This window comes from Canis aureus, chromosome 4, assembly GCF_053574225.1.
Source record: "Canis aureus isolate CA01 chromosome 4, VMU_Caureus_v.1.0, whole genome shotgun sequence".
NCBI classification, from domain to species: Eukaryota; Metazoa; Chordata; class Mammalia; order Carnivora; family Canidae; genus Canis; species Canis aureus.
This window is the reverse complement of record NC_135614.1, coordinates 9033452-9052459: the sequence shown is the minus strand read 5'-3', so window position 1 is coordinate 9052459 and position 19008 is coordinate 9033452. Positions and strand designations below refer to the sequence as shown.

General features: G+C 43.1%; 1 protein-coding gene across 9 annotated transcripts in view; it reads left to right on the top strand.

Annotated features, from left to right (window-relative positions):
- The window catches only part of DISC1 (DISC1 scaffold protein), a 354242-nt gene that overhangs the window by 238978 nt on the left and 96256 nt on the right, over window positions 1-19008 (top strand). The window contains exon 10 of one of the 9 annotated variants that reach the window (XM_077894508.1): window positions 10688-10848. The exons of 7 other annotated variants lie outside the window; for them this stretch is intronic. In XM_077894508.1, the coding sequence (XP_077750634.1) occupies window positions 10688-10731 (44 nt within the window). In that variant the 3' untranslated portion in view covers window positions 10732-10848. Of the gene's footprint in view, window positions 1-10052; window positions 10464-10687; window positions 10849-19008 lie in introns of those variants that run through there. One more of the 9 variants, XM_077894505.1, reaches the window with a different exon arrangement.

The following is a 19008-nucleotide window of genomic DNA, read 5'->3' as shown; positions in this document are numbered from 1 at the left end:
CTTTCTCCTGTTTCTTTTCCTATCCCTTCCCTTCCCTTCTTTGACAACTTAGATATTCAGTGGGATAAGTAGGTAGGCATCCATGATGGGGATACCACAGTGTCTCTTCTGTGGTGTCCCTCCTAGAAGCTCAGTTTCTCACTGTTGTTGATGAGAGTTACAATTAAGGAAAGGGAGAAAACTGGAAGGAATCTCGTGGTGTTGGAGTAAAACTGGAGGTATCACTGTGAATTCAGAGCTTTCAAGATGTATAACTAGATACAGAAATACCAAGGTAAAAGTGTGTGTGTGTGTGTGTGTGTACCTATGCATTTACACATGTGTCTTCTAGCTCTGCCCCTGAGAAAGCTTAGAGCAGTGGCATTCCAACAGTGGTAAGCATACCCAGAGCCAGTTCTTCTTGGCTTCTAAATACTACTTTACACTGAGAGGAACCCGGGGCTCTTTGGAGCCACTTTTGAATACAAGCATTAAAAGTACAAGATAGGGCAAGAACAAGTTGGGGCTGGAAAGCAAAGACGTGTTCAAAGAATGGTGGGACAAATGGACCCAGAATTCACCATGCATACTCTGCACCCCTCTCACACCCTCCAGCCAAACTAGGCATAATTTGAGCATCAAAATAAATGAAGATGATACCAGTGGATTATAACCCAAGAATAAAATGGACAATAGTGAGTCCATATATATACAAATAAATACACTGAAAAGTTTCCTGAGGAATGGGATATTTACATAATTTTAATTACATTCCCTCTGAATATTTATTAAATACAAAGATTAAAAGAGTAGCCTTATATTAGAAAAGTCTGGCAGACCCTATCTTAGTCAAGTGATCACAGTTAACATCATCAGTAACTCCCAAATCCTGTGCCATCTGATAGGAAGCAATGAGAATAGCATGGCATCAAATCTGCTATTCCTACCAAAAATGCAAACCTGAATCTACCCATGAGGAAACACCAGATAAACTCAAACAGATTGACATTTTACAGAATAACTGGCCTGTAGTCCTCAGAAGTGCCAAGGTCATGAAAGTCAAAGGGAGACTGAAGAGCCATTTCATACTGAAGGAGACTAAAGAGACATCAGAACTCCGTGCAGTGTGTGATTTCGAGGGGAGGGGGAAGGTTTTTGTCACAAAAAACATTATTGGGACAATTGGTAAAATTTAGTTGAAGCTTGAGAATAGATGATAGTAATCTCTTAGTATTAATTTCCTAATTTTGGTAGTTGTCTTGTATTCATATAGGTTATGTCCTTATTTGTGAAAATACCACTAAACTAGTCAGAAACCTAGGGGCATCTGGTCAACAACTCTCATATGATTCAGAAAAAAAAAAAATTCTTCATACTGTATTTGCAACTTTACTGAAACTTTTTTTTTTTAAATAAATTCATCGAGGATGTGAATTTTGATTCATGAATCAGTAAGGGAGACACAGGTACAATGCCTGTTTGGTCTATTCTTGAGGTTAGCATTCCTATTGCTACTAAATTCTCTCATGTGTTTATGGGTTTGGAAATCTCAAAATATTCCAAGATCCTGTTCCTTCCTCCAAATGGGATATGGGGTGAGTTCAAGATGAATGCAGGTCCTCCCTGGTGATAGTGTAATGTTATGTGAAAAAAAGGACAAAAACAAAGCAAAACAAAATAACCACTGACTCTGAACTGACTTGAGCTGTTATGATAGAGATGTACTTCCTCAAGATTTGTAGTGGATTAAGACAATTCTCTAAAGCTCATCAGGTTAGATGGTGCCTTGATATTATTTTTCCACCATGCTTTTTTGGGGAGGTATTGTGGTCATGTTTATTAACTATATTTGGCTCCCTGAAGGCAAAACATGAACTGCGTATGTATTAGCAAAGAAAACAGGAAGCACAAATAGAAAAAAAAAATGGTGGGCTTCTGTTTTACTTCCTTCCAGTCAATCCCACGAGTGAAAAACTGTATTTTTTTTTTTAACAACTGTATTTCAACATTTTGTCTAGATGTAGTTTCTTAAGCCTGAAGAATCTTGTCTTTTACCTCTGTGCTTTGTCACTCCCCCAAGGCAATATCTATAATCCCATTTTTGTTAGCAAGCTTGTCCCCTATGGTTGGTGGTACACCAGTTTTGTCTCTTGCTAAGGCTATCATTTTTATGGCTAATATTTATTAATTCTTTACTTTGGGGTAGAGAAGGAATTGCCATTTTCAGCCATGAATGTCTTCGAATTATGGGACTCCTAATCATCTTGTCTTGCAAGCTTTGGGCAGAGCTTTTTCTAGAAGAGCTGCATTTCCTTCCTTTCTACTCTGCTTGTAGCAGGGCAGTGCTGGGACTAGTGTGAGGCATGGAGGTCCCTAGAACATAGAATTTAAGGGGACATCACTCTCGGGGTTGTCAGGTGCAGGGTCAACACCTGAGGGTGACACCTTCTTAAATGTGTCATAGGCATCTGTAATCATGTGAATTTATCTCCCTTTTTTTCTGTGTGTCAAGAAGGAGCCAGCAGATGTAATGCTCTGAATTCTTATTATAATTATATCACTTGATATCACTTCTTTTGACAAGTAGCATTTTCAAGGTATGAAAGATGGTAGTTCATCACATTTTCACCATTCTTCAAGATACAAGATTTCCAGCCACATACTCAAAGCTCCATCTTTTCTACTCTACCTATTTCCCATTTTGGTTCTGTTTCTTGTAATGTTTTACTTCGAGGTAACAAAGTTCATATGGCTGTAAGTGACAATAGCCTCCACATCCTGGCTTAAATAAACTGGGGGATTTACTTTTCTCTTGCAACAAGAAGCCTGGAGGCAGGTACCCAGAGTGAGCATGGAGGTATCCTGAGACTCTGGATCCTTCTGTGTTTGCACTCAGCCATCCTTAGCATTGCTTGTCTCCTGGTGTTCACAATATGGCTGCCTATCTTCTACCATCACATTTGTGTTCCAGGCAGAGGGAGGATAGTGGGCAAGAGGCACACCCAATAAGTCTATTTCTCTAGTAAATAGCTTTCTCACAGGCCCAACCAGTGGCTCACACTTATATCCCATTGGTCATTATGATGTCCTTCAGCAGCCCAGTATGCAAGAGAGCCTGAAATCTAGTTGCTCTTGTGTTGTGTTTTTCTGTTTTTAGTTTATATTATTTTAGCTAAGGACATTGCCATCCCCAATAAGAGCTTGGTTATGATGGGAGAATAGCTATTGGGTAGGTAACTGGTGGTCTTGTGACAGCTTTGCTTCACATTAGGCATGTCATACCACGTAACAAGAAAAATGGCTGTCAGGGTGGCCTTTGGCAGTTGCCAACTTGCATCCCCTGCCTTATGGTTGGTTTCTATCACAGAGAGGAACCTTTTTCCTTTCAGATTCTATACATTAGTCTCAGGAGGTCTCCAGTTGTCTTGGGTGGCACATCCACCCCGTGATTACAGGGGACCTGAGCCATTCTTGTTGTCCTCACCTTACCACATGGGGATCAGGTGGCTTGTTGAGGACAGGACAACAGAGGGGAGTGCATTGCTGCTATATCTCTGTCCCAGATTTCAAAAGAAGTATATATGGCCAGAGGCCTATTCAGAGGGAGAGAAACAACATTCAAAGTGGAATGTGAAAATTGTGTATACTGTGCTGGTAGCGATCGGGAGCCTGGCTTAACTGCAGAAGAAAGGAAAGAATAAAGTAGGTAAGGCACCAAGGGGCTGGTAGTTGAAAAAACATTTATGTTCTCTCTAGTGAGATTCTGTAGATTCTTTTCTCTAAAGAGGAAATGTTGTTATCTTGACAAAATACCCACCTCAAGCTGTCTCTTCTATTCTACTTGTTTCTGACCTTATGTGAGTTAGCATTAGATTGAGCTAGACAGATAATCCCAAATAATCATTAATTATAGTTGCCTACAATAGGCCTGATTTGTTGTTGCTGTTGTTGTTCTCACATTAATGCACAGGTAGGCAGTTCCAGGGCTGTCCTGGTGCCTCACAGTTTCAGCCACTGCATGCTGCTAAGCTGCAATTTTGCTTCTCCATGTGTGGCTTCAACCTCATGGCCTATAGAAATGTGGTGATGGAGGCAGAAGGTTGGGAGCAGGGACATAGCATATGGTGCCCATACATTCTGTCTCTTAGGAAAGGTTCCCAGAAGCTGCCCAATGACACTTCCAATTATGGCCCTTTGTCCAGGTCTTAGTGTCTTAGTGACATCTAGCTACAAGGAGGCCCAGCCCAGAGCCTTATTCTGTGGACAGAGAGGAGAAGAAAACCTGAGAATGCACTTAGCAGACTCTTTCCAGGCACTGTCCTCTTCTGAGCCACTCTGTCTGAAGGTTACCACAGGGACTGCCAAGCCATGTATCCCGGGGGGGGCCTGGTTGGCATGGATCTGTACTTGCCCCTCCCAGCAGCACAAGGGCATTTTCTTCAAGGGGTGGACTGTGCCTCTGAAGACGCCTGAGGGAGCTTCAGCAGCAGCTTTTGCAAGGTTATAAAGAACAGCCCTTGTCCACAGCACAATTTAGAGTCTCTGCAGTGATAGGAAGGTACACCGATTTTTATCAGAGGGAGAAAAGAGCAGTAAACAGTTTTCAAATGGAAGTTACCCAGCTGGATTCTCCAAAGAGGCATCATAGCATCAACAGGTTGGAATTTCTTAGAAGGATGCTTAGCTCTTAGACCTCATGTGTTTGCCATTTCTCCTCTGTAGTATTTGCACAGCGCAGCATGCGTCCTGTGACCTACACCAGCACAGGCAGCAAGCTGAGGCCTCTCCTGGGGTACTCCAATTTTCTTTTCTTTAGACAAACACAATCTTTAGCCATGTCTAGAAAAGTTGTCAGAGTTTGTTTTATCCATTGCTCTTTTAATGATGCAAATACCATGGACATCGAATTTATTCTCCTTGAGAAAATGGATTCACTTTGGTTCTACTGGGGTCCAACATTTGGAGAAGTTTATTACCAGGAGATACCTACCTGGGCTGGCAGGTTAAGTTTTGTTGCACCTGGAGATCCTTCCTGCTTATCTTCTACTGAGATGAAGTCAAACTTGAGTAGGAGTATATGCCATTCTCATTGAATGCAATATATCTTACTTTCCATAAAGAAAGCACAGGTATGTTTTCTTACCTTATGCCTTGGATAGTCTAAGTCACAGTGCTCTCTTTCTCTCACATTGGGGAAGTTTAGAGCTTCCTAGATGCTTTATTTAGTATTGTAGGCTCCAAATAAGATAATGTATAATTAAGAATCACATAGGTAGGCTTTTAAAAAATTATTTATTTATTTGAAAGAGAGAAGGGAGGGGGAAGGGATGCACACGGATGAACGTGCTCCCTCCTACTCCTGGTCTTGCAGGCTTTCTCCTCAGGCATGCTGCAAGCTAAGGAAGCCAGGGATGAGGCAAGAGTTGGGGTGGAAGAGGGCAGGTGGGGTGTCACAGTGGCTGACCCTAGAGAGATGAGCCTCCCCTTCACCCTTCCTGTGTGGCTGTGAAAAATACAACATTTGCTTTCCAGACACAGACTGCAGTTTAACCTCTTCTTGATGCCTTAGGTTAATTACTATGTATACTAATTATTAATTAAATCATATTCTTCAATTGTATATATAATCACACTTCAATTCTTAGACTGTGTTCATACTCAACACAAAGATCAGGAAGGGCAATGTGATTATCTTCATTTTATGATTGGAGAAGCTGAGATTCAAAGAGGCTAAGGTATTTGTGCTCATACTTATAACAGCAAAAATTAGAATTGGAACTGGGACATGTGACTCCAAGTTCATGACTGTCCACACTGTCAGAGCCTCAGGGTCTGTGGAGTGGTGCATGGCCGTGGGCCCCTTTCTTAAATGGCCAGGGGGCCTGCTGTGTTTTGAGGTGTGTCTTCTTTTTGTCATTTTTCTTACTCTCCCCTCTTCCCTCATCCAGGCTACAAGCTATATTTGTGCTAGCAATGTTCCTGTCTATTTCAGCTCTTTCCTATTTTAATGTGTTTGTTTTCATCTGTTAGGACCTTAGAAATGAGAGGAGCAAGGCGATTTACATCTTTCTGTGTGGCAAGAGAGAAGGCACTGGGCTTAGTGGTAGCCTTCCAACAACGTTGACAGAAGCTCTGACCTCCCTTGTGGGTTCTGAAGGGACCATTCAGATGCGATTCCTTGTTCAGGGTGTGTTCCAGGTACTGGGAGCTTGTTGATGGTTGCATCCCACTTAGGTGAGTTCATAGCCCTCACTGTGCCTCTGTGCACACATGCCTGTGTTATATGTGTAATTGTAAGTTAATTGGTACAGAGCTGGTATTATTTTGGAAAACAGCATTTATAAAATCCAGGGATAATTTTCAAGTTTGTATTTCACCTACAATTATCTTGTAGGACCATCAGGAGAAATCTCTTTTGCTCTGAGAGTTCCTTGATATGCATTTTTTTAATGGCTCTTCGCTTGCTTATAAGGTCTGTGGGACCCTAGGTCAGCAGGAAGGAAGAGACACTTGGGAAGGGAAGGAAAGAGAAGAGCAGCAAAAAGGAGACAAATGCCAAATTCCATACCCAGGAGGCGACAGGCACCAGCTCCAGCCCCCGGAAACCTCAATCACAGCTGTCCCATTGTGACCTAATTTTGGTTATAGATTTCCTTTCTTATTTATATGCTTTCTACAGTATGTTCTCTGGGCAGAGAGAATTTTCCTCATATCACTTTCCATAAAGTTCCTTGATTTTAAAGAATTTGTGATCTTCCAGTTCCAGTGCTTACCTTATCTGACATTTATTTTCCTTTAGGTTTTACCACTTTAGTTGCACTAAAAGTCTTTGTTGATGGATGAGTCTTGACGGTTTCTAAGAAGCAGGAAATACCCTTTTATTTTTCCCTCCTCACTGATTGATTTTCTTGATGGATCATGAGTGTAATTTATATACAACTCCATGATACTAATCTTGTTTTGTTGTTGTTCTTAAAACAGCTTTGACAATGAGCTGCTACTTTGTCTTTGATTCTTAATTCAGCATTAATAAAACACCATCCATTTGTGTTATCATTGATAATAGTGAAAAATGTGCTTAAGACTTCATCATGCTTGTTTTCAAGTTCTTGGTGGATTTCCCTTTCTTCTTATGCTTTAAAGATTTAGCAAGTAATACAAGGTCAAATGGGGAGAGCTAAGCTTCTTCCTGGCATGTGGGCTTTCCAGTTGGGTGTTTTTGTCGCAGTGGGCTGAGTACGTGTCTTCTGGCCGGTGCATGGAACTTTGCTATGGGGATTTGGTCTCATTTCATCCTTAGCTAATCTCCTAATTTTGTTTTTTGTTTTTTTTTCCCCTTCCCCTTTCCCCCTTCCCCCTCCTAATTTTGTTTTTGTGGTTAAAGTGCCTCACCAAACATATTGAGGCTGAGACTGGACAGAAAGACCTTTTCTGATAAACTCTTTGTCTTCATCAGAATGAGTCCAAATGAATTCTGTAAGGGTGTCTATTTTTGAAAATGCACAATAGCAATTGCAGTCTCTTTTGCAAACAGAATTTTGTGTACAAAAATAATGTGCAAAGTGATTACAGATAATTTTTAGGTGTGCCTTACTACAGATAGGATTTGTTCATTTTTATTTCCCTGTGGGAATCTGCCTTTTGGATGTGGCTGAAGTTTAAATTTCTAGGCCCCAGGCAAAATCTGTGAGGTTCCCCTGCATCTCCCTTGGGGGCAGAGCTTCTCAACCTCAGCACAGTAGACCTTCTGCACCAGATCATTCTTGTTGTTGGGGCTGTCTAGTGGCCTGCAAGATGTTGAGCAGCATCATTGGCTTCTACCTATTAAATCCCAGTAGTATCCGCCCTCAATCATGATGATTAAAAATGTCCCTTGCCAAATGTCCCTGGTGATGGGGCTAATAAAAACACAGGAACGCCAGTTAAATTTGAATTTTAAGCCAAATGTAACTTTTAAAATTGTGGTTAAATATACATAACATAAAATTTGCTGTTTTAATTATTTTTAAGGGTACAGTTTGGTAGCATTGAGTACATTTGGTTGTTGGGCAACCAGCACCACCATCCATCTCCAGAAATTTTTTATCTTCTTAGACTGAAAAACTGTCCCTATGAACAGTATATTCCTGTTCCTTCCATCCCTACCTCCGCACTCCTGGCAACCACCATTCCACTTTCTGTCTCTATGAATTTAACTATTCTAGGAGCCCCATATAAGTGAAATTAAACAGTATTTGTCCATTTGTGACAGGCTTATTTCCTTTAGCATAATGTCCTTCATCCATGTTGTAGCCTGTGTCAGAACTTACTTTCTTTTTAAGTGAATAATATTCCATTACATGGATATACCAGTTTGTTTATCCATTTCTCTGTTGATGGACATTTGTGTTGTTTATACCTTTTGCCTATTGTGTATAATGCTGTGAACATTGTTGCTTATGAATAATTTTTTAGGATTAGTATGTTCCATGCAATTTTGGAATATACTTATATTAAAAATCATTCATTGCTTATCTGATATCAGATTAACTGCACATCCTGTATTTTATTTTATTGGATAATCCTACCTGGTTGAAAACCATGGCCCTGGGGGCTCCCTTTCTTCCTCAGACCCTGGCTTGGGGCTGCATTGATAGCGCTTGAACTTGGGATTGCCAATAAGGCTTGCACGTTAAATCCTGGATATTTCATGATGGTGAGCACATTGCAGCACCTGCAGAACAATGTGGGTGTGGTAGCGTTTTCTTCCTTCAACTTTGTGAGCCCAAAACCCTATGCTCTCAACTGGGGAAAGGTGATGTAACTGTTGACCTTTCACTTTGATTTGCTTCTCACCCGCTTTACCTGGTAAATTCATGTTTAATTAAGATGTTGGTAGAGAAAATAATGTCATGATTGGATTCTTCAAAGAATCAAGTTAAAGAAACAAGTTGGGATCCTCACTGGCTACTTGTCTCCATTTCAAATGATCTCTCTCTTCTCATTTTACATTTTCTACCACTCAGAGAAAGCCACTTAACAGAGTATTCATACCTGATTGAGGACAGTTGGGTGTGGCCACCTAGAACTCTGCCTCTGAGGCACAGGGACATGGGTGAGCCCTGTTCTGCCGCCCACTTTGGGCAGAGCACTTACTGTCAACTTCAGTTTCCTCCTCTATGATAAAAGAATTGTATCTCTCGACCCTTTCTTCAGTGGGGTCACCTTAAGAAGTGAGGGAACTAATGCAGGTATGGCTGGCCCCTGCTGTGGGAATATCTGGCACAGGGCAGGTGCTCAGCTAGCCTTAGCTGTGGAGCTGGCATGAGGTTTTGATAGCACAAAGGTGGCAATGATTACTAACATTTATTAAGTGCTTACTATGTTCTGTGCACAAATCTAAAGTTTTTACATGTGTTGTTGCATTTAATCCTTACACTGAGCCCTGGAGGCTTGTATCATTATAATCCATTTTCACAGATGAAGAATGTGAAGCATAGAGAAGTTTAGTTGACTTGAAGGTCTAGTGAGTGGTGGAGCGGGGACTGGTATCGGGGTATCCTAATTCCGGAGTGGATAGCCATCCTGACATTCAGCCCCACGTCAGTCTGTGGGATGACCCACATGGGGGGAACTGAGGCAGGAGGTGACACCAGGTCAGCAAGGACAACCCCAGAGGCCCCTCCCTTTAGAATTTCTGGACAGATGCCTTGATAGCCCCTTGGGCCCAGCCTTGAAGCAGTCTGCCTCTTCCAGAATACCTTTCATGCTTCCAACCTACTCGGAAAATCCAGCTTGCAAACAAACTATCATGTGAGTGGCACCCAGGATTCACACTATCAACCCCCAACTTGAGGACATGCAATATTTACTTTTTAAAACAAAAGCCGAAATGGTTTTAATCTACCTAAACTGACTCGAATGAGAAGTTAGCCGGTGCCCATGTAGCTGTCCTGCACCGTGGTTCCTGGGGCTCCTGCACATTTGCTCTCCCGAGGGCTCCTTCCATCTCTCCCTGGTGCCAGGTGCTTGAAGGTGTTGGCAGTTCAAACTTTTGACTGGAGATTTTGCCTCACCTTTCTTTCCTCCCACAGTGTTTTGCTTTGGGGCCTTGAAAGGAGCCTTTTCAGTCACTGACGGCTGTAGACAGACATCACCTCACCTGGTATGTTTTTCTTCACCGACAGACTTCGCACCAACTCCCACAGCCTTTCAGGCTCACCCTGTGGAGTGCACGTTCAGGCTATTTCTTGGGCTTGTACCCCAGAAAGCTCTTCTCTGTGGGGCTGTGGATTTGGCCAGGATGTGTTTCCAGTGTGCCTGCATCAGTACAGAGGGGATGTCGGCAGTTAGCTCTGGCTTATGCCATCTTCCTAGGACAGCTGCAGATCAGGTGTGAGGGGGACAAAGTGGAGCAGCCCAGGAACTAGAAATGAGAAATCTGCTTCTGTGGGCTTTGCGGTTCACCAAGAGTAGGGTCCCACAAGAGGAGGCCTGATGGGAGCTTGCGAGGTAGGTGCTTGGATTCCGAAGTTATAGATCTGAGCATTCATTTGTATTCATTGGACAAGTCCTGCCCATGTCCCTTTACCTGCTCTGTCCTGTATTCTGAGCTTAAGAATTGCTTATTTCACTGTGTCTTTATGCTCAATAACAATTTAATCACAGAATTAAAGGAGCTTGTCATATAAATACATGTAAAGTGACAAAGATGAACTTTTTCCCCCAGGTGAGGAAGGGCAGCAATCAATCAAAGGAAAGCAGCAGAACTGAAAACAGAGGGAAAGCCTACCTCCCTCGACGGGCCATCTGTCCCTGGCGGGACAGCCCACACGTGGTGCCGGAACCCTTTGCGGCAGAGCACACACAGCTGTACACACAAGTGAGGCTGCGTGTTTGTTCACATGTGGGAGCTGGAAGGGTGAGGGGCATTCTTGTCAAAGAAAGCACATGTGAGCACCATAGTACGGGATGGAAATGTTTCCCCTGGAAAACCTATTGAAACATTTGTGTGATGTGCAGCAGAGTGTGTGTGGGGAGGGTGTGAATATATCTGCGTAGGTGACGTGAGGATAATAATGTGAACAATCTGAGGGAAGAAGAGGAGTGATATTGGGAATCCTAATTTTCCTTATGGGGATGTACATGAGGGTGTTCACAGCCAAGCAGAAGAAAAAGCAACTGCTCTGTGGATAGAACAACATTTGCAACAGGGTTTTCAGTTTTGTTTGTTTTTTAAATGATTCTTTTGTTCTGATTTTTGGGCTGGCACCAGTTAGTTCAACATTTGTTTTATGGATAAGGTGAGGTTGGGATGGCATCATATATGGCAAGGTTATTCTGGACTTCAAGGTTTATCTTTTTATGGTGAACTCATCTGGAAGCTTTGCCTCCTCCCCTGTAGTCTCCCTGCAGAATCAGAATGGTGTGTAGTTAAGAATGTGTGAGACCTAGATCCCTCCTCACTATTTGCATGACCTTAACCAAGTCATATATTGCTCTGGCCTCAGTTTCTTATCTCACAGATGGTAATAGAATTAGTAACTCTGCGGTGAGGCTAGGCATCCAGGAAGATCTTGAGAGTGCTAGAGCAGTATGAAGCTGGCACGGCTTCTGTCAGGTTTGAAAGTTCCCTCGCTCGGGAGCTAGTCAAGCTGCTGCTGAATGACTGACGTCAGGTATGTTGTCGAGAATGTTCATGGGTCATGGGACAAGACAACCTCAAAGGATTCCTCCATCGGTGAGATAAAACATACAAAGTGCTTCCTATTACATCTGTAACAGGGCAAATTGTCCCCCCTCCCCTGCAAAAGTTTTTCCAAGTTTTAACCCCTGATACCTGTGAATGTGAACTTCTTTGGAAATAGGGTCTTTGAAGACACAATTAACTTAAGCATCTTTTTTTTTAATAAAAGATTGTATTTATTTATTCATGAGAGATACAGAGAGCAAGGAAGAGAGACATAGGCAGAGGGAGAAGCAGGCTCCCTGAGGGGATGCCTGATATGGGACTCGATCCCAGGATTCTGGGATCACAACCTAAGCTGAAGGCAGATGCTCAACCACTGAGCCACCCAGGTGCTCCTAATTTAAGTATCTGGAGATGAGATTGTTCTGGATTTAGGATAGACCCTGAATGATCCAGTGACTGATGTTCTCTTAAGAGAAAGGAGACTTGAGGCACAGAGACCCCAAAGGGGAAGGCAGAGATTGGTGTGATATATTTGCAAGCCAAGGGGGCACCAAGGTTGCTGGCAACCAGCAGAAGCTAGGAAGAGAGTCGCGGAACAGATTCCCCCTGAGAGCTTCCAGAAAGAACCAGCCCTACCACAGCATGATTTTGACCTTCTGGCTGCTAAAACTGTGAGACAATACATTTCTGTTGTCTTAAGTGACCCTTGTGGTACATTGTCACTGCAGCCTCAGGAATAATACCTGAACCCTAAGAAGCCCTCAGTGACGACTAGCAGTTCCAGCTGCCACCACGGTAACTAGCAGAACCAGGACTATGTGCTCCTGCAGAGAATCAGTTATTACACTTCCAAGAACATCCCTAACCTGGCACTGCTGTTGTCAGTTGACTTACTGAAAGGAAAAGCTCTTCTACAAACCGTGTTTGTGGAGAGACTTAAGGGAACAGGACACACTTATTTAGGGACGAGCAAATTAATACCTTTAGTGCTCTCTAAACCCACGTGAAAAGCAGGTGTACACAAAAAGCAGTAGTGTGTTGTCTGTGTGAAGTCTAGAATATAAAATTCAGGATAGTCAAATTCAGAATGCCAGATCAAATATTACAGCATCTAGTATGGCAGGGGGACGAGGGCTCTTATCGAAAGTCTGTCTTCACTACATGCTCCTTGGTACCAGCAGCTTCTGTGCTCGTGGCACAGAGGAGAGCTGGATCACAATTTTTATAAATTTGGTGATTAGTCTCAGGCTCTCATATCTGTGCCTGACCCAGTTTCAGTGGCTACCTTTGAGTTTGAATGTTAAGAGATCAGCCCAAACAGAGAGCTGAGGGAGTAATACCACTTTTACACACAGTAGGAGGAAAGCCAAGGGGAACAAAAGGGAAAGGAAACTCTTTGGATTTAAAGGCAGGGGCCGAGATTTATCCTCCACTAAATCTAAGGACTGAAAGCCTGATGGAGAGAGGGTTCAGATGTGAATTCAGTTCTCATGCTCCTTCCGTGACCTCCTTTAAGGAAGGCCAGCTTTGAGGAATGAGGCTTTCCCAAGGGGATGATACATTGTCTTCATCGCTTCATGTACTTTTTTCAGAAGTCCATTGGTTTCCTGGAATTTTTACTTCGAATTCCAGATAGTCCAACGATAAAGTTTTTAATGGCCATAGTTTTTACTATTAACATTAATGGCAAATGTTTTTGTTGCAGTGTGTTCCCGTAACCGATTCACAAAACCTTTGGGGATGGTGATAGCATACTGATTGTCCTTCCAACTCCGTGTTCTCCAGCTACCAAGGAGAATCCCCTTTTCTTTGAGACAGAGAGGAGGGAAAAGTCCTGCATTCTCATTCCTTGCCTGGATTTCCACTCGCTGTGACCGGGGCCACATGATCTCCAAGGATAGCCCTTTAGTGGCCTAGAAGTCCAAGACCAATACTTGATCCAAAGCATGAGGCATATATACCCACTTCTAGGTTAGGAAAGTCAAAACTCAGGCTAATCAGGTCATTTTCTGCTATTGATACATCTCTGTTCAATCTGATGCTTCAGCTTCGTAAGACCTGCTTTCTACCCACGGTAGTTGAGGTAGTTGCTACTTTGTCATGTTCTGGATATCGAATCCTGTCTTGGTAACATGTCTGGCATCCCGAGAATTAGGAAAGCTCTAGCATTCTCGCTGCATCACTGTCCTCTGTCTTATAGCTCAGGGCTCTTTGTGGGAACCAGGCTTCCTGGAAACTCCCCACCCACTTGTATGCATTGCCAACATTCCCTGCTCCCAGATTGCCCTTCCTTTTGCTCCACTCATGGGGAGCCATTCTGTGCCAAACGTTTAGGACACAAAGGAGATAAGTGTTGGAGAGGACATACAAATAAGTGGATAGACATCATAAAATGTGATGACAAATATGTAGGTGGATTTCTGTGGGAACAAAGAGGATGGGCAAGTAGTTGAGGAGCTGGTTTCCAAATGATAGGAATGATACCATTCCTTTGGTAATGGGCTCTGTTGAGCAGACTTAAGTTCCTCCAATGCCTGCAGCTGGCTGAATCCCTATCACAGTCTCACTGAAATCCGAGAGTAGTGCCAGCTTCCTGTCCCTTCCTGGCCACTCCATCCTTTACAGTCCCATGCTGGGACCTGCATTGCCTACTTGGACCTGGGAACTCCCTTCAGTAGTTCTCTTGTGGGTCTGGATTCAAGCCACCCTGCACAGGAGCATGGGCTCTGAGTTAGGGAACTTTCTTTCTCCTTTCCTTTCCTTTTCCTTTCCTTTTCCTTTCCTTTTCCTTTCCTTTTCCTTTCCCTTTCCTTTCCCTTTCCTTTCCCTTTCCCTTTCCCTTTCCCTTTCCCTTTCCCTTTTCCTTTCCTTTCCTTTCCTTTCCTTTCCTTTCCTTTCCTTTCCTTTCCTTTCCTTTCCTTTCCTTTCCTTTCCTTTCCTTTCCTTTCCTTTCCTTCTTTCCTCTTCCCTAGAGGAGATTTATTCTATCATCTCTCTAACATTTCATTCTTGTGTTTATTCATTCAAGTTAGAGAAAGCACCTATTGAGGATGCCTACACTTAGCATATGAAAACTAGATAACTGGGCACCAACAAAGGTGGGGATGATGTGGTTACACAGAGCTTCTCGGGACATAGGTAAAGAATGTACGTGGTGTTGCGCAGAGGACAGTGGCATTCAGAGACGACCCTTTGCTTGTTTCCCAAGTATGGAAGGCTGTGCCCTCTTGTTTGCGACAGGCTAGTCTTTCACAGAGCCAGCCTCAAGGAACCTTATTGTTCTCTTCATCCTTCCTCTCGTGCTCACCTCCCCCACTCCTGACAAAGTATGGAAATCCTGTCCTCAAGTAGTCTTGATCACAATACACAATCTTACAGCCAAGAGAATGTATTTTTAACCCCGAGACTTCGAAAATGGCTTAAATCATTCATGCTGTCGTCTCTTAGTCTGCCACTGTGTTGTTATTTTTCCCAGGCTTAATGAGCCCCCGTGGCTGGCACCGTGCTGCCAAGGTGCACGCCACTGGCTTCAAGCAAAGACAAGCCTGATCTCTCCAAAGTGCAAGTCCTCAGCCTTTCTCAGAGTGCACAGCAGGGAAGCTGCTTAGGACAAGCAAACAGATGCGTTTTTGCAGACCATTCTGTAGCTGATCTGGTTCATGAAGCCCAGTGTGACTCAAGGAGTTCGGGGCGGGGGAGGGGGGGGCAGAAAAGGGACTTTTAATGGCTTAAAACCCAGATGGGAAGGAAAGAAACAATGAAGGATAAGGCTGGTTTTCTTTTGAGACTGACGAGAAAGAGTTGTTCTAAATGAGGCACTCCACCATTTTTTTTTTCTTGAAGAACTACTTCTGATTTTCTCCTGGTCTTATAATTTAAAAGGCCTCCGACAAGTAGGCTGGTGGTGGGGGCGAGTGGCAGCAGTTGCTCACACCTGACTGCCAATATGATGCCAGGAGTCTAAGTGACAGAGGGGCCCATGGGCCAGCTGTGGGCTCTGGGCATCAAGCCTAGAGGGAAAAGTTGCCTGGAGGCCTCTGGGACTGGTTATAAGCCAGGGACTTTGAGATCAACCAGGTTCTCACTATCAACATCACTGAAAAAGAAGACTATATATTTTTTTAAATAGGGAATTTCAGAAAACACACTGACAACATGTTCCCAGTATTATTTTTCTTTAGTTTTTTTTTTAAAGATTTTATTTATTTATTCATGAGAGACACACAGAGGGAGGCAGAGACATAAGCAGAGGGAGAAGCAGGCTCCCTGCAGGGAGCCCAATGCGAGACTTGATCCCAGGACCCCGGGATCACACCTGAGCTGAATGCAGACGCTCAACCACTGAGCCACCCAGGCATTGCTTTCTTTAGTTTTTGAATTGGAGAGACCTCAGAGATCATGTAATTTAACCACTCTGATTTACATGTAAGAAATGTGAGGTCAGAGAAGTTTAGTGGCAGCTTAAGGTTCAAGGTTACAGGGAGCCCAGGGCTGATGAACATGTACTTCTGGAAGCTCCTCCAGTGCTTTCTCTCTAATGTTGTCTGAATGTGTGTGTGTGTGTGTGTGTGTGTGTGTGTGTGCGTGCGCGCCAGGCATGGCTCTAAGTGATTTGTACATGTGAACACATTTGATCCTCACTGTAACGGTGTAAGGTTGCTGTCATTACTTTGATTCACAATGAGCCTGAGGTTAAGTCTGCTGCCCAGAGTCCCAGAGCCAGGAAGTGACAGCTGGGGTTCTGCCGGACAGTGAGCCTCTGGAGCAATGCTCTGAGCTGTTGCCCCATGTGGCCTGCTCAGCCTTAAACAGGTTTTGGTGGCTAGTCTGAGATCCTAACCACCATTTATATCATTGTGTCCCTAGGGAAATGTGTGTCCGAAGGTACTGAAAGAGAAGGTACCCATCAGCACAGACGAGTGACAAGGGGACGCAGAAACTTGCTTGCAGCTGTTTGGCAGAGGTCGAGCAGCATGATGTCATTATGTACTGCTGATGGCTTGAGAACTAAATGTAGGAGATTGCAAGCCAGTTACAGTTCTGGTTTCAGGGGTTCACTGGTGAGCAGCAGTCTGGGTGGAGGTCCAGGAGCCTGACTGCCACTCAGATTTACTATTAGTTCCCTACCTGCTGCTTGAATAGCTGGCCATCACCCTTCTGTCCCTCACTTGATAAACTCAGGGCTGGGCAAGTTGCTTCCCCTTTAGTGATCTGCTTTGGGTCCACTTCTGATACTGGTTCCCAAACTAGGTTATGCCCCAGAGAATTACTTTTGCTGAGTCCCGGGCTCATGTTTTGTTCTGGGAGGATCTCTAGATCAAGGTAGTTCTCAGTTGCCCAGAGTAGAGCCAGACCATTCCTGCCTGCTTTAGGTAGTCCTGATTTCCTGGTGATTCAACACGGGAGAAGCCAAACCAGCCTGGACTCCTCAAGATGGTCAGAGCCCTTGTTATGATTCATCCTCAGGTCAGGTGGAGGAGTAAGGGAGTCAGAACAGTTCCTCTCTGTTCTGATTTGTGCTGGCGTATGGATCTACAGAAGATGCCTTAGGGACTTGCTTATGGCAGTGACCAGGAGAAAGTTTACTTACAAAACTTTAACTTAGAAGTTCCTGGCAGAGTTAGTAAATATTTGTTGATTCAGTAAGTGAATGAATGAGTGAACCAAAGTCTGCCAAGAAGTGTTTCCAGAGCAATAGGGTGTCTGTATTATACTGACTCATGATTAGCCTACCTGATGTATGGCTCAGTTTCAGCACTGAGTTGTATTATCTATTGCTTCTGGATGTGGGGATCCAGAGTATCTATACCCTGTGATTGTTGCTCAGCGCTGACACCTGGTGGCAATGTCTTAAATTACAAGTACAGTGCCTATTAAATCATTGGCAGTGCCAGGACCTGGAATTCCTTAGAATGGTGCCCTCGGAGTTATTCAGAGTGGCAGCTCGACCTGGGAATGTAACCTTACAAAATAACTATCAAATGAAATTTATCCTCTTCTCTTAGGGCTTCACAATCAGGCAGGACCATATGATTAAATGGTAACTGGAAAGATGCTTATAGGAAGTACCATTATTTAAAAATACTTGGAAACCACCGATATGGACTATAACTGTTTGTCCCATATTTAATATTAGAACTAATAGAGTTATAGAAGTGACGAGTTATGGTAATATTAATAATTACTCTGGGGATCCCTGGATGGCTCAGTGGTTTAGAGCCTGCCTTTGGCCCAGGGTGCGATCCTGGAGGCCTGGGATTGAGTCCCACGTCAGGCTCCCGGCATGGAGCCTGCTTCTCCCTCCTCCTGGGTCTCTGCCTCTCTCTCTCTCTCTATGTCTATCATAAATAAATAAATAAATAAATAAATAAATAAATAAATAAATAAATCTTTAAAAAAATTACTCTGTATTGAGCACCTGTTGAATACAAGCTGTGCCCTACATATTTATTATTTCTAATTCTCACAGAAACCTAACATATAGGAATAATTTCTCTCAATTTACATGTTAGGAAGTGGGTCTGAGGTTTGGTAACATATCTGCTTTCATATCTGGGACTGGGCCTGAATCCCATTTTCTCTGACCTCAAAGACATTGCTTTTTCTCTGAGCCTCAATGGCACTGCCAAATCCAGGGACATCATTCCCATTATAGTTCATGTGCACCGTGCTTTTGGAATTGTGAAACGTACAGCTTTCTTCTTTCTACTGTGCCCCACTGCCTCTCAAGGAAGCCAGTCTCATATCTGTTCAGTATTCTAAGTTCAATGGGTGACCGAGGCTAGAAATAATTCTAAAATGAAGAATACTTTATCTCTACTGGATATATTGAACATTTATCTGGCATTAATACACTATAATTCAAAATTTCTGTTCTTCTCACAACTTGTGAAAAATCCTATTATACTTCTGATTCTCAACCCCAGGAGAGCACTGATCAAGTTGTAAAGCTGCTCTATAAATTAAGCTCAATTTATAGTCCTATTAGCAAAAACCCTTCTCAACAAAATGCTAGCAAACTGAATTCAGCACACATTGAAAGGAGCATTCACCATGATCAAGTGGGATTTATACCAGGGATACAAAGGTGGTTCAACATGTGCAAATCAGTATGTTACTTCTGGATTGGAGATTAGGCACCGCACATCTTATTCCTGATCTTACAGGAGTTAATAGAATGAAGGAAAAGAATCATATGATCATCTCAGCAGACACAGACAAAGCAGTCAACAAAAAATCAACAACCACTCACCATGGAAACTTAATGAATTAGGCATAGTAGAAACTTATCTCAACATAACAAAGGCTAAATATGACAAGCTCATAGCCAATATTATACTCAGTGGTGAAAGATTGAA